Here is a 26817-nt window from a genome sequence, read left to right as displayed (position 1 = left end):
TATTAAAATAATCATTTTGAAGATAACATTTTTAGCCAAATCACAAGCATTTTAATATATTAGATTACAATGATAAAACTTAAAAGAAGTAATTAATACCATAGTCACCACAATATGGCACTATGTAAATGCACCGAATGGGACTAAAAGGGAGTTAGAAAAACAAAAGTGATTACATTTCTCATTCTGTTTCCTGGGTCCTATTGGACTGAGGGGATTATGGGTGATATTGCAAAAAAAAAAAAAAAAAAAAAAAGTTCTATCAACTTTTTCTAAATTAAAAAAAAAGTATTTAAAATATCTCATAAGACACTGACTCCGGGGCCACCCATCTCTACATACGGGGGCAGCTCTGAAGACGTGAACCCCGGCAGACAAGCCACGAAATCCTCCCCGGCTTTTGTGAAGGCCTTACTGAGTCCACCCCGTAAGGCTGGGTTTGTAACTAGGCTCCAAACAATGATAGTAAGACAACAACAAGGACAACAACAACAACAGGCAGTAAGTTACCTCTCTCTGGGAAGGTGTTGTTTTTGGTGAGTCTGACGCTTTTGGGCCTTGGGTTACTGTCATCCAGGCCCATGATCAGGTTGCGGAAAAACAGGTCGAATTTCTTTCTGCCATCGCTGTTGATGGTGCTGGCCACCGTCCACACCAGGGCAAAGAGGAACAACCCTTGCAGCCAGAGGAAGATTTGCTGGCTTGTCAGGCCTTCGAGGGATTCGCTTTCATCTTCTTTTATTTCCCTTACTTCATCTGAAAGCAAGGAAAGGAGACCTCGGGAGAAGCTGCGGAGCGTAACGGATGTAAACAATGCGGACTGGGTGGTCTCGTCAGTGAGGGGCTCGGAGAGGGGACTGCAGTCGGCTGGGTGGCCATCACCCGCTACATCCTTTATCCACACACGTTTTTTTTTTTTCCATTTTGTTAAGAAACGCGTACCTTAAAATTTACCATCTTAACCATTCTTAAGCGTAGAGTTCTACGGCACTAAGTACATTCATATCATTGTGTAACCAACATCACCATTCATCCCCATGACCCTTTCCACCCTGCAAATCTGCAACTCTGTGCCCATCGAACAATCACTCCCCATCCCCCTCTCCCCCGCTGCCTGGCAGCCAACCTTCTACTTTCTCTCTTTATAAATTTGACGACTCCTGCTATGTAGGCAGACCCACCGACAGATGGTAAAATCGGCCGGTGAAAAGTTTGAGGAGAAATAAAATATTTGCAGAGATTCACGTTATCTCCTCCAAGATACTTATTAATTACAAAGAATAGCAACTTTACGACAAAGAAGCGTGACCGTCACGAGAGTTACCTTTGGCCAGAGCCTTCACCGGTAATAAGATACATACGAGCATCGGATATGCCTGATGCTTCCACCTTTTGGCGAAGATACAGCATCGCCTCCGTGGTATCTGTACCACAAATGCGGAACCTCAAACTCATTACGAGAAAATGTGAGGCGAGCAAATTGACAGCCCTCTGTAAAATCACTGGCCAGTATTTATCAAGCGGAAAGGTCGTGAAAGACAAGAAAAGATGGAGGAACTGTCCCAGATTGGAGGAAGCCAAGGAGGTACGACAATGAAACGCAATGTAACATCTCGAACCGGTGTCCGAAACAGGAAAAGAGCATCTCCGGAAAAACTGGCAAAATGCAAATGAAGTCTCAGGTCGTAGTTCACAGACAGCGCCATGGTTACCTTCCTCACTCTGGTCATTGTACCTTGGTTACGTACGCTGTCGACGCTAAAGACGCAAGGCGAAGGGGTATGCGAGTCTCCACGCATTGAACCGTTTTCAGTAAGTCTAAAATTGTTTCTAAATAAAAGGCTAAAAAATGTCGTTAGTGTTCCTGATCTCGGAGCCTTGGTGATCCTGGCATTTTAACACTGACGGGGTAAAAAAGTCAGAGCTCCGAAATGAGGGACGTGTACGTTCCAACCCGGCTTCTAGAAGCTGCACGTGTTCGAGCACTCCTGAGGGGACTCGAGATTAGGTCACACACAGTGTCGGGGAAAATGAGTCCACTTCCCATGCCGGAGGAGCCACTACATAAGAACAAGAATCAGCCTGGGAAAAAAATATGCAGAATTTGTTAATGATATTTCAAATATACGACATCGTAGGCAGCTGGTGTGCTTTAAAAAAACTGCCTTCACTTTAATTTCATAAAATCAAGTGATACTTAGCCGAAGAAAGCCTCTCTCCTCAACCGTTCACCATGTTGCATTTCTGATCTACACCTATAACGAACGCCTTTGGGAGAAATGGGCCGAGAAAGTATGTTCGTGCAGCGGGAGTTGTAAGAATCGCCTTGAGTCTGAGTTCTGCGCAATCATGAGAAAGAAACGGCATCCGATACAAGTTCTCCCGCGGACACGTCTTTCGTCATTCCCGACAGAGTTCAGTGAAATTTGATTCGTGCGAGACAGCTGTAGGCACCTTTTCTGGGACATTTAAACGGACGGTTCTATAGTCATGTAGACTAACGTGATCAGTTCTCTCGCAGTGTATCTATGCGCTTTGCAAATTCGGATTTTTGTAATTGTGAGTTCTCTTCACGTCCTACTTTTTAAAGAATCATTCTTTTTTTCTGAGCTACATTCGCATGCGCCATCTAGGTTCATCTCCTTGTTAGGCAAAGACAGAGAGGAACGATAACTCCGGGTTATCCTTGTTAGGCAAAGACAGAGAGGAACGATAACTCCCTTTGTGTGGATGAAGCACCTAAGACTGAGAACACCCAGGCATCAGTCCAAGATCAAGGCTGAAGCCAAAATTCGTGCACGCTTTCCACCAAGGTTTGTCTACACTCCCCGGAGACTGGCTTGTTCTAGGTAGGCCGAAATGCCACTCTCCTGGGGTGGGGGTGGGAGCAGAATCGGCAGCCAAGCGCGTCTGGCTTGAGCGGCGCTCGCAGCTCTTACCGAGCAGACAGGAGTACAGTCTCATCATCGAGAAGGCGAGGTGGATGGGAGATGTCTGCACCACAAATTTGCACTGAAGGCGAATAAATTCCAGGCTAGGCTGGACGAGCCACATGAACATGTCACTGACCTGAAAGCGGAAAGTGAAACGGGAAGCCGTTACCAAAAAAAAAAAACAAGTTTAAGACCAAGAGTTTGGTGCACCTCAACTCTCGGGGGGAGGCCGGGGAGGCTGGTAAGTCCCCTGCCCCCAGCTTCCTATTCTGTGAACTGCGCGACCCCCAGGCCAGCCCCGCCCCTCCCATTGCACTGGCCAGGGCTGGACACTCGCGGAGGCTGGGGGCGACTGCGGGTCAGCTACGGGACCCACGGAATAGTTTTGGGAACAAAGTCAGATACTCAAGCATAGGATCTGACTTTGTTTCCATAAAATGTTAGGCATTCTAAAAACGAATAATAAATTAAAAAGTTAGGGGGGTTTTTTGAGTCTTAGTCTAGAAATTTTAAACGATCCCTTTACAGAAGACTGGCACTTGTAAGACAGGACTCCTAAGGGGCCACAGGAAGTGCAGAGCTAAATGTGAGGTTCGTTTTCAGTGTGCGTGTGTGTGTGTCTGTACATATCTACTTTGGGATATAATAATTATTTCTCTTGACTCTGTTCCTTACCCCACTTACTTAAAAAAGTTACTTGGCTTACTCTCTCTTATTTGCTTTTGTTTGTTTGTTTGCTTGGTAATAGTTGATTTGTGACCGTCACTGTAAATGGTCTCGAGTCATTTTTCAGAAACGGGCGGGCCATCACTCAACCAGCACTCGTAGGCACACATGTGCGTGGGCATGCACGCGTGTGTGCATGTGCGGATGCATTTATACGTGCACACGAACACACGCGTATACGTGGATGTGTGGGACGTGCATTCAATCAACAAACACTTCCTGAGCATCTGCAGTGTCGTAGTTGCTGGGGACGAAAGGCGGACAGGACAGGCAAGGTCCCTGCCCTGTGGACCTTAGTAAGGGGCAGGGGAGACGGACTATAAATAACTACACAAGCAAGGAAACGAATCGAATATGGGAAAGGCAGCAGCAAGACACAAACAAACGTGTCTTGCTGGGGAACAGCAGGAGGGTCGAACAGGCTGGTCCCGGGGGCTTCATAAAGGAGGGGGCCTTTGTGCTGGGCCCGGAATGCCAGAGGTGACGCTCCAGGAAGATGAAAAGTGTAAACGCCTCGAGGTGGCGAATGGAAACAAGACGGAGGCCGAGGGTGAGGTAGGTGATGAGGCCGGATGCGGGGTGAGCCGGCTCGGGCTCAAGGCCGAGAGGGCGTTAGTCTTGGTGCTGAGGGCCTTGGGGACGCACTCGTGTGCTCCGCAGGCTCCCCGTGCGGGGACTGGGCAGCTGTCCACGTGCTTGGGGGCTGGTCTCTGAATGTGCACAGGGACACGTGTCTGCGCACGTGATGGGCGGGGCCAGCCTGCCGCGTCCCGGGCGTCCCCGAGGTGTTTCCGGGGGGGGGGAGGAGGACCGAACCCAGACCCCTCTCGGCCTCCTGGGCGGGGAAGCTTCCCGGGGTTTCCCCCGTAGGGCAGGGGCAGGGGGGAGGCGCGCGGCGCCGGTCCCCTTCCTCGCCCCTGGTCTGAGCGTGGACACCGGTGCCCAGCTAACCCGGACGGCCGCGCCTCTCCTGGGAAGGGAAGACGGGGGTGAACACGCTGCAGTGCAGGCGTCTCTGGCTGGGGCCAGGTCCCAGGGGGTCTGGAGTCCAGGGTCCCCGGCGGGGCGGGGCGGGGCGTGGCCGAGCCGAGAGGCGTGGCCCCCCTCACCTGGCCCAGCGCCAAGGCGCGACACCTTTGCGAGCAGGCCATGGGGAGGGGGCGACTTTCCTGCCGCCATCCAGAAAGTTTCTCAAGCACCAGAGTTCTCCATGGGGGCGGGTGGTGGCGGGGTTCGGGGGACAAGGAGCGAAGAAGCAGGTAGAAGAAAAAGGAGGAACTGACCTCAGCAGCCCATGCCCACCCCGTGGAGAAGGCGGGAAAATGGTGGGCAGCCCGCAAGCGAGGAAGTCCCGGCCCCTCCTGCCTCCGGGACAGGAAGGCGAAGACGCGCCTAGAAGTCCTGCGAGCTGAGGAGCCAGGGAGGGAGGGGAGGCAAGGGGGGGTCTCACCAGTTCCCTGTGCTCCTCAGTGAGGCTGGAGGGCAGCGTGTCCATGTATGAGTCCTTCAGCGGCTTCCAGCCCAGCTGGTGGGGCTCCATGTAGATCATCCCACACCTGGCGGGCACAGACAGACAGGCCCGGTCCACACCCGGGTCCCCAAGCACGGAGGGGCGAGGCGGGCGCCGTGGTCACGGGGAGCTGCCGGCCGGGCCTGGGTCAGCTCGCACACTCTTACCAGCTCCGGGCCGAAGAGAAAGGCACAGGCCGGGGCAGGACAGGGTGGAGACTGACGCTAAGACCCGGCTCTTGGGAGCCAGAGAGACTTGGGTTCAAATCCCAGCTGCAGGCCCTACTAATCCAGTGCCTTAAGCCAGGTTTCTTTACTGTCTCTGAACTTCTCACCCGCCACGAGCTCTTTCTACCCCCTCGCGTGGCCTTGGGGAATGCGGGCCGATTGTATTTTTTTTTATGGACTTCGGGTGCACGGGGCTGGATTAATAATCATCCCCCACAATACACCGAGTTAGCCCATGCACGGCCTTTCTTGATTAATGGTTTTCAGAAACGTAGTAAGTGCCCGTGAACCCGCTGCCCACACAGAAGCTAGGACCTTGACGAAAACCTCCGTCTAACCCTGTGGCCGCCCTATCCTGTCCCCCTGCCCGTCCCCACCTCAGGTAACATAGCATATGAATGTCGTGTTCACCTGTACTTGACCTTTCCTTCCTGTGTAGTTTTACAGCATTTCTGTACGATTCTAAAATGTATCTTTGTTGTAGCCGTTTTTAACAATTTAAAAGGGAGCACTGTGCTGTATGTGATACTGTGGGCTTACTTTTACACATAATATTACTAAGATGTTATCTTTAATTTTGCTGATTTATCCAGAGCTGCATATCAGTACGATTCATTTATTTGGAGCGATACACGTATGCATGCATGTACGTATAAATTGTGACTTATTAATTCGCTCCTGTTAGTGGGCACTCGGGTGTCCCAGTGTGAATTACTGTGAAGCGTGCCACTGTGACCATTCTCGCACGTGTCCCCTGCTGTATGGGGCAAGTTTCTTTGGGGTGCACGCGTAGGAGCGGAATTGCTGGGCCAGGAGGCACATGGAGGTTCGTCAAACTGTTTTCCCAGGTGCCTGCTGGTTTTCGAGACCCTTAGCAGCAATGTGGATGGAGGACCAATCTGGTGACAAATCCAAGGGACAACAAACAACGCAGGTGACCGTCTAGGATTTGATCGCACCTGTCTGTGGATTTTCAGAGCTAGGCCTCCTGCTCAAGGTGAGTGAGGCCGAGCCGTCCCCTAAGCCACCAGCGCGAGGTGACTGACCTGCTCACGGTGGCTGGGGACGCCTGCTCCAAGTCTGCTGGCTCGAAGATCAGGCTCATCTTGGGGCTCATCTGGATAATCTCCCCGCTCATTAAACACAGCTGAAAGAGGAGCAGAGGGGCGGAGGGCAGACGAAGGGTTACATTCTCTTTGCAGGTTGAGGCAGAGGTGGTTTGAATTCATTCGACAAGTATTGCTTGAGGACCTACTATGTGCCAGGCACTGTTCTAGGTGCAGAGAATACAACAGACAAAAATCCCTGTCCTCTTGGGCTTTATATTCTGCTGAGAGGAGACAGATAAAAAGCCGAACAGGAAACAGTAGAAGTGCTTTGGAGGAAACGGAGGAAGAGGGCGCTGGGGAATGCTCAGGCGGAGTCGGGCCAGTTGCAATTTTAAGCCGAGAGGTCAGAGAGTCGCCAACTTGCGGCCTGAGATGACGGACCAGGAAGGTATGGGACCACGCCAGGTCATGGTTCCTTCCTCAGTACGTGGCTCAGAACCTAACGGCACACCTTCATCCTGCTCTATTTGCTCAAGGCTCCCACGAAGGGCTCCTGTGGGAATCCCCAAAGGACTAGTCCAGGGCCAGAATGTAAAGAGCACCCCATAAATCCTGGCTCGAATGGAAGGACCGACCAGCAGAAGTCCCCGTGGTTAGCAGACACAGTCCGGCAGAAAGCAGAGCAAACGCACGGGGTGGCCTCCGGGGTGCGGACCCCGTTGGTGGTGCCGACTACCATTTGCCAGCACGGGTTCACGTGAGACGGTTAAGCCGTAAGGCCGCTGTGGCCTCGGCCTCCCGCGGGAGAAGGGGAACCCCCATCAGTCCCCGCTGCTCATCCTAAATCGTAGCTAAAAGGTCCCCTGCACATTTTCCTGGCCCGCATCAAACCCATCTAGAAACGGGTCACTACATACACCCCCAGGGAGGCCCCAGCTGTTACGGGGCTGATACCACCAGCATGTCCTCTTCGAATGTCAAGCAAAGTAAAGCAGACCCCCACTTGTGAGAGGAGATTCACACCCAGGGCCGAGAAGAGCTGTCAGGAGATTCACCGATCATGGCTCTTAATACTTCTAATCTCAAGACCAACCGACATGTTTGTACAATTGGTTTATGCACCAGAGGCCATACCGTGTGATAAAACATTTCTGTTTTTATTTGTTGTATGACCAAAGTTATGCACACGTCATAATTAGCGCAAGTGTGAAATGTGGATGACTAGGTCTTCCACGGTGAACGCGACTCACTCTTCATCTGGGGACATTTAAGGACAGTAGGGAAATATATTTCGATTTGCTATGCGGTGTAGGAGATCTTCCTCGGAATGGTGATAACTTTCATTTCATTTTAACAGCTACAGAGCACTTGCTTTATGCCAGGCGCTATTAAGCGGTTTGCAAATATTAGTTATCTAGTGTTGCTACCAACACCGTGAGGGAAACAGCATCCTCCTCACTTCACAGATGGTGAGACTGAGGTGCAGAGAGACTAAACAGCTTGTCGGAGGTGACGTAACTGAGCGGCAGGGCAGGGTCGACCCCAGGCCGTCTGTCTCCACAGTCCAAGCACCTGAGGTCCACGTGACAGAACGTACTTTCCAATGGCGGCCGCGACAACATCCCCCACCCCGAGCACGTTTTTGCAGCGTGACCTTGCCCACCTCCATCGACAGGTGGGGTCTGCCGCTCTACCTGCTGGACTCTGGCCGGCCAGGCGACAGCTCCGACCAAGAGAATTCGGAGCAAGTGAAGCCGTGCGGGTCCCGGCAAGGCTCGCAATTCCACGGAGCCTTCCACTTCCTGCCGCTTGGAAATGAGCCACCACCCTGAGACCACCGGGTGAGAAGCCCACGCCGTGTGGGGAGGCCCGAAGGATGAAACGCCCTTCGGAGGAAGAGTGGGAGAGAAGGGGGGAGAGAGAGGAGAGAGAGAGAGACAGACAGACGGACAGACAGACAGACGCAGGCTAGGAGGAACGAGTCCCCTGACACTGAGTGGAGAAGCTGCCGGAATGCGGCTCCTCCACCCCCAGCTGCCCCTGCTGACATCCCGAGGATTAGCCGAGCCCAGCTGAGATCTTCCGAAATTTCTAGTCCACAAAATCAAGTGCAAAGTAAACGGCTGTTTTAAGCCCCTGAGTGTCAAGGTATTTCATTGCACAGCAACCGATCACCTAAACGCATCCCGTACGTCAGGCACTATGCAGGTACTTTCTTACTAAATTACCAACGGCCCTATTTTATTAACCACCTCTTAACGAATCAGGAAACTGAGGTTCAGAGAAGTCGTGGACCTTGCGCAACACAACACAGCTCGGCTATAAAAGCCAGCGGTCCGGCCCGATGCCGCAGCAAGGCGCTTAACCACTGGCTGGCACGGCCTCAGGACGCGTGGCCGACCCTCGACCACCACACACGGAAGCGCCACCCACGAACTGACACGCGTCACTTCCTGCTGGGGCGTTTCTTCTTAGCATAGCCCGCGTACGTGTGAGACGGTGGTGATCACTCACCCGCCTCAATACATGGCCGTACCCCGCCCACGGAGAGGTGACGCCACGCTCAGCAGCTACCTTTTTATTGTCGTCCAGAACCGTGTTCATGTTCTCGATCCAGACGGCGTCCACCGGCCCGTCGAATATGATCCACTTGCGGTCATCAGACACGGAGGACGCTTGCTCCCGAAAAGCGTTGGCGAGGACGCCGTCTGTCCACTCGTGGCTTACTTGGTCGAAGCACCCGTACAGCTGCCCCATGGTGATAGCCTTGGGGTTGATGATCTTGTAGTCCACGGCAAACTCCTCCATCTGGTTGGCTGGGCGAGAAGGTCCACCCCGAGTCACACGCGCTCTGGGGAGACCAGAGCACCAGACAGGAGCGACTACCCGTCAGGGGTGTGCCATGCAAGGAGAGGCCTTCCAGAGGTCGGGGTACCTGCAGAGGTGCTGCCTTAGATTGTCAGGTTATTATAACCGTTAGTTTCTCACCCCGTTTGCTTCTGGGGCTCATTTCGAACAGGGCCAATGGCTGGTCAAATCTAAAGAAATCGACCGGAGCCTAAAGGAACTCCAACAGCGAAGGAGACAGGTGCCTCCTTACGTGCCCGGTTTTCACAGCTGCCCCGAGAACCTTGCCTTGACCCGAGATGAGGAAACAGCCAGCAAGTAAAAGATTCTGGAAAATAATGGTTACTTTTCTTTCCTCTATCTGAAGGGCCAGTTGAGCCCCGAAATCTCTTCTTTAGCTGCTCAGTAAGTGTCCCCTGAGAAACACACACTCTCAAAGTAAGGAAAAACAGGCGTCTAAGCCATCAGCTAAATAAAGAACCGTTTCTGCAGAACCCCAAAGCGAAGACCATGGGGTTAGCTTTCTCTGCACTTAGTTTCCTGAACTACATTCAAACGTCAAAATTATTAAAGGTTGAAATGCCCCAATTAGTTATGAAGGCCAACTTAGTCCCCAAAACGAAAACCTCAAAAATCCGACAGCAGCTCAAGTATCAAATGTTTTTAGGGGGAAAAAAAAAGTTTCCGCACTGGAAGGGATCACGTCAACAGAGACAATAAGGCATTGTTTTTCAAAACCACAGGTATGCGATAAGCAAACAAACAAAAAACCCAAAGGATTTATTTCTCTGGCAATCAACGGAGCTTCCATTTGCTGAGCGGGAACTGTGCTAGGCGGTTTACCTGCGTGAGCTCGTTAAATTCTCGCAGGAATCCCGTTTTACAGCTGAGGAAACGGGCTAAGTGAGGTTTAGAGCCGGGTCTGAGTCAAGAGCCTGAAGTCCTTTCCTCCACTTTAAAAGGAAGGACAGGAAGGTGGGAGAGGGGGAGGGAGGGAAAGGGGAGGAAAGAGAAGCAAGGAAGGCCTAGAACGAAAAGGAAAAGAGAACCGTGCAATGATTTGCTTTTAGAACAATTTCGTTTGGGGCCGTGGCAGAAACTCCTCTCGCTGGGAACTCTCCGGAGCAGCCAAACTGAGACATCGCCTCCAGCCTTAAGGACCACGCGTGAAACCCCCTCTTAGACGCTCCCTCCCTGCTTTGTTTTTCCGCCTGCAGACATCTGCGTGCCCGGTTCTATTTCTGGCTCCGACGTCACAATCCAGGGATGGTAGGGAAAAAAAAAAACAAAAACAAAAAACAAGAACACCCACCGATCTGGCATGATCCCGTGGAGCCGGCCAGCTGAGCAGGGAGGCCTGGCCTCCCGGGACGCGGGGGAGGTGAGCCTCACCTTCGTTTAAATCGCCCAGGGCTGCAGCCAAAACTTTGTAGGCGCAGGTCTTGCCGCCCATGGGGTCTCCGACGATCATGTAGCCGTGTCTCACCAGCATCATCTCGTAGATCTGGGAGGGGACACCGGAGGAGAGGCCGGTCATGGCGAGCCCCCCCAGAGCTGCAAGCCGAGGAGGGACGAGGGGATCGAGAGGGGGTTCCCGCGGTCGCGTCCGCCTCTGGTGAACCACAGTCTCCTTCGTGCCGTGTTGCTTAAATGCCGTTTGGACAAATAAACATACATGTGTCTGTCGCAGACGGTTTCAGAGCTAGGACCTGCTGTGGATCTGGCACCTATCCGTGTGCTAAGCATCAAGTAACGGGCCTCGGTTCTTTCACTGACTCCGTCTGGGCATCGTGAAACGCCTTCTAATGGTGGGATACTGAGCCCGAGAGAGGTGCCCGTGGGTGCCCGGGCAGGATCAGAGCCGCAGGGCTCTCTGGCTTCAGTGCCCCGACCTTGTCCTTACACCATTTCCATTGCTCTTAGAGAGGAACGGGAAGCAGAGGTCATTTTAGCTAATTGCATTTCTATTGGAAACTTCCTTTCTCGAGGCCTAATTGCTGTTCTGACTTGGTTCGAACTGTCGGGAGATGACATGTATTTTCTGAGCTGGGCCCTGTGCTGTAAATGACCTTCTCTGGAACTGGCTCAGGGATGGTCTTGTGACGTCAGCAGCAGCTTTCGAAGCTGATCCTGAGACTCTGGCTGAAGCCACTTGGCCAGCGATGCTGTATCTTGGTCTGGGCTTGAACCTGGGACAATCTCAGTCTGAGGCCCAACTGAGAATGAAGTTTCAACGAAAAGAGAGACAGCCCAGAAGTGAAGACAGACAGATTCCCAATGGCAATACAGAGAACCTGGATCCTGCTGTGCCCGAGGCCACCACGTTCCTATACTTTCCAAGCTGGGTAAGTGTCTAAATTCACTTTTATCAACTAAGGCACCTTGACTTGGGTTTCTATCGTTGGGAACTTTCTTGAGACAGTCCTGACTCGTTCGAAGCCCAAGGCCCCCAAAGGGAAGACTCCAGATTAAAAAAAAAAGAAACCCCGGGGAAGATGATCATGGGAAAAACTCTAACTCGGAAATGAAACCCGGAGTCGCGGCGGGTGACGGTGGCTTCGTCGCTACCTCCATCCCTCCCGGCCACCCCTGCTTCCTGCCGGCCCCGCCCTGACGCACCGCGGTTCTTTCTAATTCCCGACTTTGGCGAAGGGCGAGTTCAAGGAACCAACCTGGATGATTTTCCCAATAAACCAAGGAACCGGCTGGAGTTTCATCTTCTCGATGTTCTTCTCCAGCACTTCCATGAAGACCTCGTAGTCTGGTTTCGGAAGGACAACTCCAGGAAACAAGTCCGATATGATTCCCTGGTCACGAGCATTCGGGGGGAGGTAGAAAAGATGAATTATCGGCTGTGCGAGCGCCACATTACCCTAAAATGAGGTCTACGGACAGCAAAAGCCTTGGAAAGATGCCAAACTTCATTTCTCCTGCTCCGAAACACATCCCTGATGACAAATTTTCTAACACTCTCTGTCAAACACGACTTCCAAATAATTTTAAAAGGCAGCAAACATTGAATGAGCCTGTGCTATATCCTGGTCACTGTACCAGGGATGAACAAGACCGTCATAATTTTCGTCTCTATGGAGCGAACGACGTGGTAAAGAAGGTAGGCGTTAAGATAATTATCAAAGGAAATGAATTCAATCTGATGAAAACAATTACCCACACCCAACGGCGAATACGTTGTCAGTGAAGCCTTCTTCGTTAAGATCGGGAACTAGACAGAAATGCTCCCACCGCCATTGTTAGGCAGCGTTTGGGGGATGCTGGCTGGGGGTGGAGAGGGCGTCGGGAGGTGGGGGAGGACGCGGCTGGGGGTGGAGAAGGCGTCGGGACGTGGGGGAGGACGCGGGGCGCGTACCTGGAACAGCGGGACATCCTGAGCCAGGAACTTGGCCAGGTTGACATCGAGCAAGGCGCGGAGCAGCAGGACACTCTCGTTCTCCTCCGGGTACTTGAGCTTGAGGTTGCCGGCGGCGGTGAGCACGGACTTGACCGCGCGCATGCCGTAGTCGTAGTGATGCTGGGAGGACAGCTGCTCCGAGCACAGGCGGTACGTCGCCACGATCTTCTGGGCCAGGCTGGGCGGGCAGAGACAGGGCTGCAGGCCGCCGCGCGGGACCGCGGCCGGCCGCCCGGCCGGCACCCCCGGGCCCTGCCCCTTTGGAAGCCGGGCTTGCCCGCGGACTTGAGGGAGAAGCCCTGTTGTCGGGAGGCCTTTGGACAGAGTTGCCACAACGAGCCGAGGAAGCATTGCGGCTCTTTCAAACTTAGGATGGGAAACAGGAAGCGCGCACACACACACACACGTGTACCAGGTACTGCGTGAGAGATTCTGTGTGTGTACACATGGATACATGCGTGCACACGCACATGCACGCTCTTGGGAAGAAGACATCCCAGGACCAGCAACGTGAGCCGCAGAGCGGGGCCGCGGGTTACTGAGGCCGAACCCGCGGTTTTCGCTGCGGAGACACGATGATTTTTTTCCAATGTTCACGTTTTACTTTTCAAATGTAACAACTGTTTCCAACTTTAATATACTCAGCACACAACACACGCATGTGCGTGCGCACGGCCGGTTCTTGTCCTCCCTGGCACGCAGCTGGACCACACAGCCTGGCCTCCCGTGCCGTGAGGGGCGGCCACGCCGCGGAGCCTGAGCCGGCGGCACGTGAGTGAAAGGGGAGCATGCCGCTCCCGGGGCCGGCCGCGGAAACGTCCCCCCTGAGACCCTCCGCGCTCGTGTGCTGGGGCCATCACACGTAAGTGACCCAGGTCCCTGCCCCTGGGGAGGGGCTGCCCCTGACCACAAACACCCGTTTTAGATTTCCAAGGAGCGAAAACCACGTTTCGCTCTGCGAAGCCAGTGGGATCTGGGGTCGGGGTGACCCCGACTGACACACGTCTGCACGTCCCCCTGGCGGGGAATCCCCTCGACGAGATGGACTGGCTTCTAAAGCAAAGGCTTTGTGCTGCTCACCGGCGCCTAGCAGAGGCTTGGGTGTAAGGCGGGCCGCTCAGTGAAGACTTTCCAATTGAATAAATAAATGAACAGAACGGGCGAACGAGCAAAATCTGGCTCTCTTACAGAAAATACAAGTTACGCCTCGTACGTTTAGGCAGCTCGTTGGCCTGGGACACGTTCTGCCGAGAATATCCGCAGCCCCTCAGATGGAGAATGAGGACGCCGCGTCTCGAGACACAGAGGTAGACACAGAGACGGACGACTGTGGCGACAAACTATCAGCGATGTGGCCGAGACAAAGGAAAAGGCAAACGTAAAACCTGGAACAGGTCAATAAAGCCAATCCACAACGACGTGAATGACTCCAGGTGCACGTGATCAAGACACCGGTCAGTGTGTGTGTGTGTGTGTGTGTGTGTGTGTGAGAGTATGTGTTGGAACACCGGGTCATATCGAAATGAGAGAGAACCCAGTTGATCGATGTAAATAAATGTTATATTGGGAAGAATGTTAATTCTAAATTACATTACATTTCCCCTTCCATCGTGGAATAATGTCACACGTCTCAGTCTTGCCTTAAGCCATTTAGGATGTGCGCATGTGTGTGCGTGCGCTCGTGAGCAAGGATGTGTGTGTGCATGCATGCACACTCATATGTGAGGATGTGCGTGTGTGGTACATGCACATATGCGTGTCAATGAGGACGTGTGCGTGTGTGCACACATGTATGTCGGTGAGGGAGTGTATGCACATATGTGTGTCAGTGGGGACGTGTGTGTGCATGCATATGCAGATGTAAGGACGTGCGTGTGCATGCGTGCACGCATGCATATGAGTGAGGACATGCGCGTGTGCATGTGTGTACACTTGTGTGAGCGGGGCACAGGCAGGCGGTGAGCGGCTGCTTCCCCTAACGGAAGTCCTGGGGTCCGTGAAGAAAGAGGAGGCCCTGAGCTGAGGCCCGGGGCAGCGTCAGGACCAAGGCCAGCGCCCGGTGCGTGCAGAGCGACTGGGCGCAGAAAGAAGCCCGCTTCTCAATTTCTCTCTTTTCTTCCGATACGCAGCCCACCTTGCGCCCACCACGCAAAAGGCCTGTCTTTCAGGGACCGGGGGACCCACCGGAAAGCCCATGTGCCGTACCTCCTGGAGTCCAGAAACCCCATGGAATAGAGAGAGATTTCTCCGATGAGGGCATAATCCGGCACCATCATGGCCACCGTCCGGAACAAGGCCTGCGAAAGAGACAGCCATCGGAGCCCGGGCCCACACGGCGGTCACAGGGGAGGGCGGGTCCGTGAGGCCGTGGCGACCGGCGGGAGCCCTGAGACCTCGCCAGTGAGGACCTAGGGACGTGCGCTGGGCGTGGGCTGCACGTGGGAAGACAGGTGAGCGCGGAGGGACCGTCCTCACCGGACACGTCTGCCGCCCCGCCCCGCGGGCCCTGCCCAGGCACGTGTCGTCCCGGCGGGTGCCTCCGCGGAGGTGTGGCAGGGCCCTCGGTGCTGGTGCCCTACAGCAGCTCGGTCCCCTGGGCCGGAGCCGCATCACTCAACCCGCGTGCTCGGCACGCACAGGGACGCCGTCCCGGGGCGCAGGAGCGGAGCGCGCCTGAGAGCCACCCCGCTGGGCCTCCCGGACTGCCTTCCACTCCCAAGGGGGAGTGGCGTGTGTTCCGCCCGGACTCTGGGCGCCAATCGGATCGCGTTGCCAGCCCGCGTAGGGCAGGGCCTCGAGGAACGCCATTCGCTCAGCGCCGTTTCGTCCTGACGCTGATGCGAGGCCGTGGGCGCTTAACTCTCCTTTACGCTCATTAGCCAGTGGCGCAATCGCGTGTGGTATGTCATTTCACTCCAAGCCCCCGAACCCGTCCGCGACATTAGTGAAGGTTTACCGCGCCGAGGCCGGCGACTGTGCCTTTGGCTGGGTCTCTCTTGCGTCTCCTCCCGCTCAAGGGGATGGAGCAATAACTTGGACTAAAACTGTAGAGAAGAGGCCAGCAAGTCCCCGTCTGGTGGCTCTTCATGCAGCTGGGGTGCCGAGTGCTCGTCCCATGGGAGGAGCCCCAGCCACCCCGCGCCTTGGGCTTTCCTCTGCATGGGAGCCGCGCACCGAGGTCCCCCGGAGCCTCTTCCCTCGCAGGTGCCCTGGTCGGCTTTCTCCTTTGGAGGCACTGTGCCCCTCCCACTAGCGGCAGGGCCAAGGCCGTGGCTCCGGCCGGCTGGGCGGTAGCGCCAGGGACGAACATGCTCTCTCGCCACCTCTCCGGCCTGTCGGCACGGCCGGCTTCGGCGCGGACGCCCCTTGGGCCTGAGCGGCTGAGTGATAAAGGGAGCTCCGCGCGCTCCCGCCCGGGTTTGCCAGAGCTCCCTGCGTCCAACTCTGAAGCTCTCTTATCAGTCGATCTATTTTGTTTGGCCTACGGTGATTATTTATTTTTCTATACATGGAGATAGGATCAAAAAATCAGATTTCATGTGAGAATTCAAATATCCCGAAAACGAGACGGTGGGATAATCCCCGCTCGGCAGCAGCAGGCGGGGCCGAGTAGGGGCTGCTGCGCCCGAGGGTGCGCCAGCAGGGGCCCTGCTGCGCCCGGCCGGCCCGTCCTGCTCATGTCACCTGTCCGGCCCCTCGGATGGTAGAAGCCGCGAGCCCCGGGCCTCACGTGCGTCGGCTCCTACGAGCCGTTGGTCGTTATGTATATATGAGACCTTGTGTTCTGGGGCCGAGCATGATCCAGCTGCCATCGACACGCCACTGCTCCTTCTCAAGGCTGAAACATGTCACCTGGGCCCAGGGTCTGGCTTCCCCGTGCGCCCCTCGGGCCCTCCCAGAGGTTTCCACGCCGTAAGCCCGCCCGGCGGCCGTGTACCTTGAGGTTATCCGGCAGCTCGGCTCTGCCGGCGTAGCCGGGGTTCATGGTGATGAAGACAGCGCAGGTCGGGTTCAGCAAGAGCTCGGTGCCTTCGAAGAGGAACACCTTCAGCTTCCGGATGATGGCTTGCTGGATGCTGAGAATCTGCTGAGCGACCACGGACAGCACTTCTACCTGCGGCGGGGACGGCCGGCTGAGGCGGGCGCCGGCCGGGGACAGCCGCCCGCCCCTCTCTGCCAGAGTCCCCGCTGCTTAGCAAAGAGAACCCGACGGCCTGAGAACCGGGCCTCCACGTTCCAAACGAGGAGCGTGACCGGGGCTTCAGTAAAGCAGAAGAAACTTGGAGTGCGTGTGCGTGAGTCCTTGCCACAGCGTTCTACCTTCATTCTAGCAGAAGGCTCGCATTTGGACTGTGCTTACGGTTCGGATCGCAGGCTTACATCGCCCGGTCTCCGTTCCCCACCCGCATGGAACTCATCGCCCCCTCCTCTGTGCCACTACTGTAGACGTCCGTCCTCGTCCATTCGTTTCGCAAAGTTTGATTTCCCTTTGCTGGACTGTCAGAGCCCAGAGGGCGAGCCATTTGTGGCTTTGCACAGGTGCGGAGTGTCCAGCGAGACGCCGAACTGCTCAATACGTGTTCGAGGGAGCTAGTTTGAAAGCGTGAACGGGACGAGCGTGCACGTGTGCGTGAGGTAGCCTGGGACGTGCGCGGGCTGTTCGTGTTTAGTTCTCGAGCACCTGCTCCGTGCGAGAGGCTGCAGAGGCGGCACGAGGCCCTGTCGCTGAGGAGCTGAGAGCCCATAAAGCGGCCCCGGCACCCCCGTCCCCGCCGTACCCCAGAGGCGGAGGTACCTCGATCCTGTTGAACTCGTCGAAGCAGGCCCACGCTCCGGCCTGGGCCAGCCCCTTGAAGAACTTCCCCATGGCTTTGTAATCCAGGCCATCTGAGCAGTTGAAGACCACGCACTGGGGGAGAGGGGAGGATGGGGAATGCGGGCGCCATTCAGGACGGGGTCTCTCACCTCTGAATCACCCCCCTCCATGAAACAGGAGTGAGGTGCCTCGCTTCCCATCCCCCGGGAGGAGCTGGGGCTCCAACCCGTCTGGAAGTTCATGCCGACCTCCCTGCGCAGAGACGGACGGGAGGAGGGCGGGGGTTGGCGGTGGGCGGTGTTTCTCTACCTGCTTGGCCAAAGCTTTGGCCAGGTCTTTGGTGGTTTCTGTCTTGCCCGTCCCAGCCGGACCCTCTGGGGCGCCCCCGAGATTCAGCTTCAAAGCCCCCATTAGTGTCCTATGGGGAAGAAAACGAGAATGCAGTGCCTGAGCCCTGAGCCGCAGAAAAGGAACTGCGTTCGGTTTACTTTGTTTGGGCTCATCCAAAGAGCTTAAATGTGTTTGCTTCGATTATATGATCACCATTGTAAAAAATGCTGCTTCACTCAGCATTGCAACCTTAGAGCCCGGCTCGGTGCCCAGTGCGTGGGTGGTACCTGTAAGTATTTGTCTAAATGAACGATTGAACAAATACGTGTATACATAAATGAATCAAATAAAAAACCCTCGTAAACGTCACATTTCACAGACCACCGGTGCTAACGGAATGGCAAAAATAAAATATATTCCTCCCGCTCGATTAGGAAATCTTGACTTCAGGACCCATATCTGATTTAGTTGCATGTCCCCAGCAAACCAACACAGTGCCGGGCACATGGTCGGGACAGGATAAATATGAGAAATGCCTAACGAGCTAACGGTGGTCCCGCGGCCCTGCGAGTTAAGCTAACACGCGATCTTGGAGTCAGCTGAGTATGCCCCTCTCGCTCGCCCCATCGGGGTTCCTGGAGGTCACGCTCGGTGCACAGGAAGGTTCGAGTAATGACCGTTGAACGATGAGCAGAACCAACGGCTGAACGAAGACCATGGGAACAATTGACTGCAGACTTTGGGAGGAGAAAATGCTCGAAGGGAATTACAAATGACCTCTATAATTTAAAAAAGTTTCTCTGTAAGGAACGTACGAAAATCAGAGAAAATCTAAACACCACGACATCGACAAGTTCACGAAGTCCGGATTTCAAACGTCGTGAATTAGGAAGGAAGTGGCAGAGCGCCCTCGGTACGGAGCTCAGGCCGGTGGCCTCCCTCCGTGCCGCCGGCCGGCAGAGCTCAGAGGCTCCTCGCCCGGGTCCGTCGCCCGGGCCCCTGTCCTGCCCCTTGGCCTGGCCTCTCCAGGCGCCACCTTGATTCCGCCGGTGGAGACCTTTCTACCTAAGTCTGAGCCATTTTCAAGGGCAGGCATCGACCTTCCGCTGGTCGGTTGGGCCACATTACCGAACTTCCATGCCCATCCGTGGGATCATGGTGACAAAAGCAAAATTTAAAAAACCTGAGAATCTGAAATGTAGGAGGTCAACAGGAGCAGACCCAAGACGCCTTCCCCAGAAGATTTTCCTTCCGGAGTTCCCACTCGCCCCTCGGGTCTGGGGGAGCCCCAAGTTTACCTGTAGCAGCGGTCGGTGAGGGGCGTGATCACCAGCCGGGGGGAGTTCCCCAGGTACTCGTAGCCGTACATGATTTGTGTGGTGACCATCTGCACCTGCACGTCCCCTGCCTGCCAGTAGTAGCGCAGCTGGGAGATCCACTGGAAGTCGCTCAGGTCACAGACGCTGTCCTCGGATAACTTGGCCACCACGTCGCGAGCTGTCGGGACACGGACCCGGACAGGCGGACGCGGTGCCATCAGCATCTGCCCGCCTCCACCGACTCCTCAGAGGGGTGTGGGGACGTCGCCCGGGCCACCCCTCACTCTGCAAACAATTTTCTGCACAACTGCCCCCCGCGCCTGCCCCCGCCTGCAGGGAGCGGATCTTCGCCTCTTCCCACGAGCCGGGCAGGGAACCGGATGTGCAGCAGAGGCATTCGCGGCGCGTGCCCCGCAGCCAGACCGCCTGCGTCCCGGTTCTCGTTCTGCCGCGAACGGGCTCCGCGACTTTGGGCACGTTACTCGACCTCTCTGTCCTTCAGCGCTGCAATCTTTAAAATGTGGATAACACAGGGCCTACCTTCCAGGGCTACGATGAGGATCAGGTTAATATATATGTGCACGTACACACACACATGGACGTACATAAATATATCTATTCACATATCACAGATAAAAATGTGCAGGTATGTAGGATGGATGGATGGATGGATGGATGGATGGATGGATGGATCGATCGATCGATCGATAGATAGATAGATGATAGATAAATAAACAGATCTATACCTGCCATATAAAAATATCATGTAAGTGTTAGGTACAGTTACCATTCCCAAACTCTTGGGGGCTGACCCAGAGGGTTTTGCACTGCACAGTTACCCCAAATGCTGCCTTATTCCCAGTACGCCCCTTTTGGCCCTGTCCCAGGCCTCTGGGAAATCCGAGGAGAATACAGTCAGCTGCCCGACATGGTTAGCAAGGAAAGGGGCCCGTGAATCCCCGGTTAGATGCTTGCTTTCCTTCTGGGGGCCCGAGAAACCAGCTGGGAGATACATTTCGAGGTTTTTTTTTTTCCTTTCTCTTATAGGATCATGAGCCTAATTTAATTTTTCTCACAGCGATGGGGACCCTGAAGTTAAAAAGCGGACATAGGTTTATAAGAACCATTAATTATTTTTAGGTCACTCCCAGGGCAAGAGCTGCCGAGATCGCGGGACGAGCACAGCGGCCAGACGTCAGGGTCGCGGGGGCGTGACGCGGAGGAGCCTCCGCCTCGTGACTTGGCAAGGGACGCCGTGCGAGGGGAGTCTCTTTTAGTCCAGGGAAACCGCGAACCCTGCAGCTAAGAGTCCTCGAAGACGACGGCACCAACGGCTCTTCCCTCCTCCCCGAGGAGCTTAATTCCCTCCAGGTTCTCGAGGGAACCCTAAGGGGTAGCAGGAGTAGGGGTCTCGTGAGAGCCCCAGGACGAAGGTAAATCTCAGAGGGCCGAGTTGGGATGGCTATGCTCCGCGTGTGTGTGTGTGCGCGCGTGTGTGCGTGCCCGCAAGCGGTCTGCGAACCCAAGCACTTCGGGGTGTCCTGAGCATCGACCACACCTGCACGTATCGGCCCGACGAACACGGCCTCCCCTCTCCCTCCCCGACTGTGCTGGCCTCTCCACACGAAATCGGATGGAAATGGACATCGGCCTTAGGGAGACTGAGGAGGAGTGCCGTAAGGTGCCAGCAGGAAGTGAGACGGACCCCGTTCCCAGGCAACCAGCCTGGTTCGGCCCCGTTTCCTTGGTGACTGCGGAGTAAGGGTGGAGGGTGGTGTGTTCTGCATAAAGACCGCAGTCCTTCCTCCTCCTCCTCCTCCTCTTTGTTTTGCGAGGGAGGGCGGGAGGGCATCACTTGCCACCCACATCCTCCTTGAGTCACCGCCCGCTTCCAGTCTCTTGGGTTTGGAATCAGACGGACGTAGGCTCGCGTCAGGAAGGAGCCTCTGCTGCTCACTAGCTGTGTGCCTCTTGGCAAGAAACATACCCATCTAAGCCTCCGGTTCTTAATCTGTGACACGCATATAAAAGTGAGATGATGTATGTCGCGCACTTAGCACAAAGCTTGGCACCTAGTACTCAAAATTATGAGCTCTGGTCAGCACCGAAAAAATCACTCCAAGTGGCGAACCTCAGAAACAGCTGTGGCCACGACCGTCTCAGGCAGGGCCCCACGGGAGGGCACCCTGGATGTGAGCCAGGGACAGGAGGGGTCCTAAGACAGGGGTACTAGAGGCGCTGGCCTCTCTCCTTGGCCCTCGCCTTGCTCTCAGTCGGAGAAGCCTCTCCCTCATGAGAAAGGAGACCCCTGAATCCCTCCGCCCAGCGTAAAGGAGAGAGGGGTCAGCCCGGCTGCTGCTCCTGGACAGTCCGTACGGCCGGGGGCCTCTGCGCTCACCATGGACGTCGATGACCGTGAGGGCCCCGAGGGTGAGGCGGGCCCCGCTGCTCAGCCGGCCTCGCACCAGCTGGACGATCTGCGCAATCTGATCGTTGCTCTTCTTCAGAAAAGCCTGGCAGGGGCGCAGGAGGGGACAACTGGTTAAACTGGCTTCTCCTCTGGCAGTCCCTTCTGGGGGGATGGCACCAGCCACCAGCCCACGGCCCGAGCCGGCAGTATCACCCCTCGAGCCCCTGAGCCCCAGCCATTAACCTCCGGACAACTTTCACATGCATCCTGCGAATGGCAGGAAGCCACGTCGGAAAGGCTAGACAGGCTACGATTTTATCGTCACGCTGTTGCGGGGAAGACAAACCTACTGGGCCAGAACATAGATTGGCAGCCGCCAAAGGCTTGGAGCAGGGGGAGGGATGAAGTAAGTACAAAGGGCCTGAGGGAGTTCCAGGGGTCACACGCATGTATGTGTGTGTGTGTCGAAACTCAGAACGGGACACTTAAAAAGGCTGAGTTTGACTACATGCAAATTATACAGTAAGTCAGAATTAACAAAAAAAATCTGGAAATTTTTTTTCAGATTAAAGGAGACACAAGAGAGATGAAAGGTAAATCTGATCAACATGTAATTCTGGATTGGATCCTGGGCCGGACCAAAAAAAAAAAAAAAAAAACTGGGGGAATAACTGGCGAAATTTAGACTAGCCGATCCAAGGGTCTATGGATTAGATGATAATATTGTATCTTGCAACACTGTCGGTTTCCTGTTTGGAAACCGTGGTTATGTTAAACGTTAACATTGGCGGAATCTGGACGCAGGATGTACGGGAATTTTTTTTGTATTATTTTTGCAACGTTATTGGTGAGTCTGACATTATTTCAACATAAAGAGTTAAAAAATAATAATAATGAATTTAAAAAAGGAAAGAAAAAGCATTTGGTGGAAGCAAAGGTGGACAAAACTCAGACTCCTGCAGCCTGGAATTTCTGCCTGGGAAGGAGGATGGGAGTTCTCGCACTTAGAGAACGCTAGGGCAGCCCTAACCCCACGTTCTTAGCCCCGCGGTCCCTGTGAGAACCCCCGGCTTCTGCCAGGCCATGGGTTGGAAGCCATGATTATTATTATTATTATTATTATTTTAAAAGAAAACACAGCTACTCTAATCATATGTCATTCAAACACTAACTGAGCTCGAATGCCCTCTGCAAGCTTCAAGACAGGCTCGCTCACCGGTAAGGTCTTCTCGACCAGGGCCTGGGACACCTCCTGGGTCCAAAAGATGGAGGAGACGCAGATGACGACCTGGCCGGGCCACTGCAAGACCCAGTGGTCACGAGGGACCTGGGGAGGAACGGCGGGGTGGGGTCACTCCATCTCATAGGATGGGGACTGGCTTAAAAACAACCCCCGCCACCTCCAAACGCAGACCGAATCCTTCCCCGCCCTCAGAGGCTACGAAGGCTTGAGATCTTTGGGATAACTAAAAAAAAAAAAAAAAAAAAAAAAAAATCACCCAGATCTCATCAGCTAGTAACTATTTTTAACTGCAGATTAGGCAAACTATGGCCCAAGGGCCAAACCTGGCCTCACCCGTGTTTTTGTGAATAAAAGTGTGTTGCAACACGGCCACACCTATGTTTGCGAATCATCCACGGTTCCCTGTGCATCACAAAGGCAAAGATAAACAGGGTGCGTGGCATGCAGGGCGGAGCATATTTAGTGCCCAGCCCTTTCCAGAAGCAGTTTGCTGACTCCTGCCTGAGATAATTCCAAAGGAGTCGCCCTTTTCCTTCCATTTTTGATCTATGCTATATCGTAAGACAAAGGCCTGGCCTTCCGTTCACAACGCAGGTATCACTGATATACATGGACAGCACAGTCTGTCCCCACGTTCGAGTGGGAAAGTGTTATCTGAAGACTCTTTTTTGGCAGCGAAGCCCTGGCCACGAGTGACCTGGCCACGAGTGACTGCCTCAGGTTCTCTTCTCTGGGGCCTCTGTCCCACCTGCGGCCCCTGAAGCTTTGCGGGGTTACCGGGCTCTGCCGTTCGGGGTGGAGTACTGTGTACATGGAAAGCCCGGGCAGGGGGGATGCTTAATTGGACACGGCCTCATGCCGTCCATTCACTTCACAGAAGGCACTGGCCGGTAGTAGCCAGAGGCTTCGGGCTAACTGTCCCTTCTTGTGTCGGAAATATGGACATTGCCCTAGGACCTACAGAAGAGGAGAGAGGCGCAGAGGGTCGGGTGCCACCCAGCGCCATCGGGGCGGGTTTTGGTAAAAGGCGGAGGTGGTCGGAACTGATGCACTTACGCTCCCCACAAAGAGTCTGTGTGGCTGGACCGATACCCTGGCACGTGCACCCCGGTTCTCGTTTACCTGGACATAGTCTGCGATCCCGAGGCTGATCACCTCCCGCATACTGGCAAGCATCATCTGCTCCACCTGCTGGAGCCACTTCTCCACCATGCCCTGTGGGCGGCACAGACCGAGGGACGGCCAGTTAGCTGAGCCCGGGGGAAGAGACCATGGGCAGAACCAGCTTTCTCTTTGGAAGGGGCTGGAGGGAGGCCAGAGGTTTGCACCTGTCGGGGTACAGAATGAGCCACCCCAAACCGCCTCAGCAGATGCGGATTATTTTGAGCTAAAGGCAACCAAAACCCTCAAGGCTCAAAAGAAACTTTTGCCACCCCACCCCCCAACCTCAATTCTCCAGAAGAATTTAAATTAGGAGCCTGGCCCAGGATGAGAATCACCAGAAATGCCTTATCCGTCTCTGCGGCAGGGCAAACTAATCATTACTGAGCATGGGTTCTTCCCGCCGTGACCTTCCGAAGCCCCCAAGGCTCCTGGCCTCACCCCTGGCTTTGCCTCTGAACCGCTCGTGTACGTGGGGGTCTCTGACTCCCTCACGCATGTGGGGTTCCCTTACATACATATGTAATTAAATGTGGTTATTTTCTCTTGTTTACCCATCTCATGTCTGTTTGATTATTAGACCAGCCAAAAGGATCTCGAGGGTCGAGCAAAGCTTCCTCCTCCCCACACACGCCTTCGTCCCGATATTCTTTAACGATTTCTTTCACATTTATCTGCTGCATTCGAGGAAGCATGTGCCCCCGGGAACCTGCACAGCCTCGGCTGTTCGGGTACCTGCCACTGCCTCTGTATCCAGTTAGGATGAACCCTCCTGCCCCCCAAAACCAATTTAGTGCATCACGCAGACTGCAGTATAACCCTGGCCTTAGAGATGGGCGAACTGAGACTCCGAAAGACCGAGTGGCTCCCCAAGGTCGCCCGGTCATTAAGTTGCGGAGCCCGTGTGCGCCACGCCCAGGCGGTCAGGAAGCAGGGTCCGGATGCCTGATGGCACGCTCTCTGCGCCTCTCTGCGGCGCTCTGTTACGGAGAGAAACGGGTAAGGGCCGTTACTTTGGCGTGAGCCGGGTAGATCTTCTGTGTGAACGGAACGGTCTCTTTCTCCGAGCTGATCATGCCCACGATCTCCAGGGCGTCTGTAAACTCCAGCCGGGCGATCCCTTCGAAGCACTTCTTCAGGTGCGGCTGCACGCGGAGCGGGTCCTTCGTCTCCGACAGGATCTCCAGCAGCTCGTCGTTCGACAGGAAGAAGAACCTGTTTCGGAGCCAGGGAAGACGGCAAGGGGACTCTCTTCGGGGGACTGCTTTCGCCAGCAAGGCGGCACTCCCCGGCGGGGAGACGACGCCCCCGGGGTCTTCTCTAAGGCCCGCCCCCTTCACCATTTTCCATGGGGGCAGGAAGGCCGGGGATGGCTGTGGCTCTGGAAGCAGAGGAAGGGACGAAGCGGCTACCTCTGCGTGCCACGCGGTCGGGGGAAGAGCGGCGCTTCCTTTCGGAGGAGAATGGACAGAGCCCCGGCTCTCGACCTTGGCTGCGCCATAGAAACACCTGCTAGACTTAGCTTTAAAAATCCAGGGCCGGGGTCCTACTGCCCAGAGGTTCGCATATAACTGATCGGGCGGTCGGGTGGGGATTGTGCTAATGTACAGCAGTCAGCTCGGAGACCCGCTGGGCAGGAGGAGGAGAGAGGAAGCTCCTCCTTGTCTTTCCTTATCTCCCGGCGCCACAGAAAATGTCACAGATGCGAAATCAGAGGTGTGGTTAATAAGGAACCTATTTACAGGCAGAGGCCTCCACCTCGTTTTAAATTAGAAATAATAAGATAGCTTCATGCCCTTGCTCAGGCCCCCGGGGCAGCATCAATAAACCTTCAGAAGTTGCCCGAGGGACAAACCTCTACTGTGACAACTAGACTGGAAGTTCCATAAGGAGGGACCGTACGATTGTGGCCTTCCCTGTACATGGCGGATTACAAAAATGGCCACCACGTTTGCCACGAACCCCATCGAGGGGTAGAGTCTACGTTCACACCTCTCGAACCTGGGCTGGCTCTTGTCCTGCTGTGGCCAACAGACTGTTTCAAGTACAAGTTCGTGCAAGTTCGAACCCCAGACCCCGACAGGCCTTGAAGCTTTCGCTCTGGCTCATCTTGAGAACACTGCCACCACCACCACATGAATAAACACAACCAGCCTTCGGCGGGGTGAAAGACGTGTGGCTTCCCTGCCGCCCCAGCCTCCGGGAAGCCCGCCACCACACAAGCGACTGAGGCCACCGACCGCCAGCTGACTGGGGTCCCACGAGTGAGCCCCGAGGGGACCAGAAGTGCCACCCAGCCGGCCCCAGCCCAATTTGCCAACCCGCAGAACTGTGTGATAAAGAAACAGTTGCCGTTTCACACTTGTACGTTTTGGGGTGATTTGTTACACAGCAAAGCAAACTAATACACTGTAGCTGCAATGTCGAGCAGGTAGGAAGAACTCAATCATTATTAGTCGGCTGACTGACTCTCCGCCATCTAAGGAGGATATCAATTTCTTACTCCCTCAAGTGAAATTCAAACAGATGATCACTATGAGTTCATTGTACGTGACAATGAATACTGCTCAAGAGTCATAAGAGTAATACTTAATGTATTTGTATAACTTAAAGTTAAAATCATTTAGTACTCTGTAGTTTCAAGATAAAATTAATTAAATGTATGTGACTATCAATAACATTTTTAAAGTGTTTGCTAAAAGTACTTAACTTTATTCCATATAAAAGCTTAAAGAAGCTGCAGATATCAGAGAAGAAAAATAACTAAAATGCATCCAATGAGAAATAAGGAAGTAAAATTGTCACTATTTGCAGATGACAAAACACTATATAGAGAC

At 54.5% G+C, this 26817-nt stretch overlaps 1 protein-coding gene across 3 annotated transcripts in view; it reads right to left on the bottom strand.

The window, feature by feature from the left end:
• The window catches only part of DNAH3 (dynein axonemal heavy chain 3), a 115262-nt gene that overhangs the window by 40421 nt on the left and 48024 nt on the right, over positions 1–26817 (bottom strand). For all 3 annotated transcript variants that reach the window (XM_016155487.2, XM_016155485.2, XM_016155488.2), the window contains 17 exons: positions 24994–25195; positions 23942–24034; positions 22793–22903; positions 21565–21679; positions 19146–19344; positions 17827–17935; positions 17497–17610; positions 16639–16815; positions 14907–14998; positions 12660–12879; positions 11965–12099; positions 10685–10796; positions 9020–9261; positions 6443–6543; positions 5110–5215; positions 2940–3069; positions 511–756 (listed from right to left, as the gene is read on the bottom strand). In XM_016155487.2, the coding sequence (XP_016010973.2) occupies positions 511–756; positions 2940–3069; positions 5110–5215; positions 6443–6543; positions 9020–9261; positions 10685–10796; positions 11965–12099; positions 12660–12879; positions 14907–14998; positions 16639–16815; positions 17497–17610; positions 17827–17935; positions 19146–19344; positions 21565–21679; positions 22793–22903; positions 23942–24034; positions 24994–25195 (2504 nt within the window). The remainder of the gene's footprint in view (positions 1–510; positions 757–2939; positions 3070–5109; positions 5216–6442; positions 6544–9019; positions 9262–10684; positions 10797–11964; positions 12100–12659; positions 12880–14906; positions 14999–16638; positions 16816–17496; positions 17611–17826; positions 17936–19145; positions 19345–21564; positions 21680–22792; positions 22904–23941; positions 24035–24993; positions 25196–26817) is intronic.

This window comes from Rousettus aegyptiacus, unplaced genomic scaffold, assembly GCF_014176215.1.
Source record: "Rousettus aegyptiacus isolate mRouAeg1 unplaced genomic scaffold, mRouAeg1.p scaffold_m13_p_8, whole genome shotgun sequence".
NCBI classification, from domain to species: Eukaryota; Metazoa; Chordata; class Mammalia; order Chiroptera; family Pteropodidae; genus Rousettus; species Rousettus aegyptiacus.
This window is presented reverse-complemented; position numbering and strand designations above follow the sequence as displayed.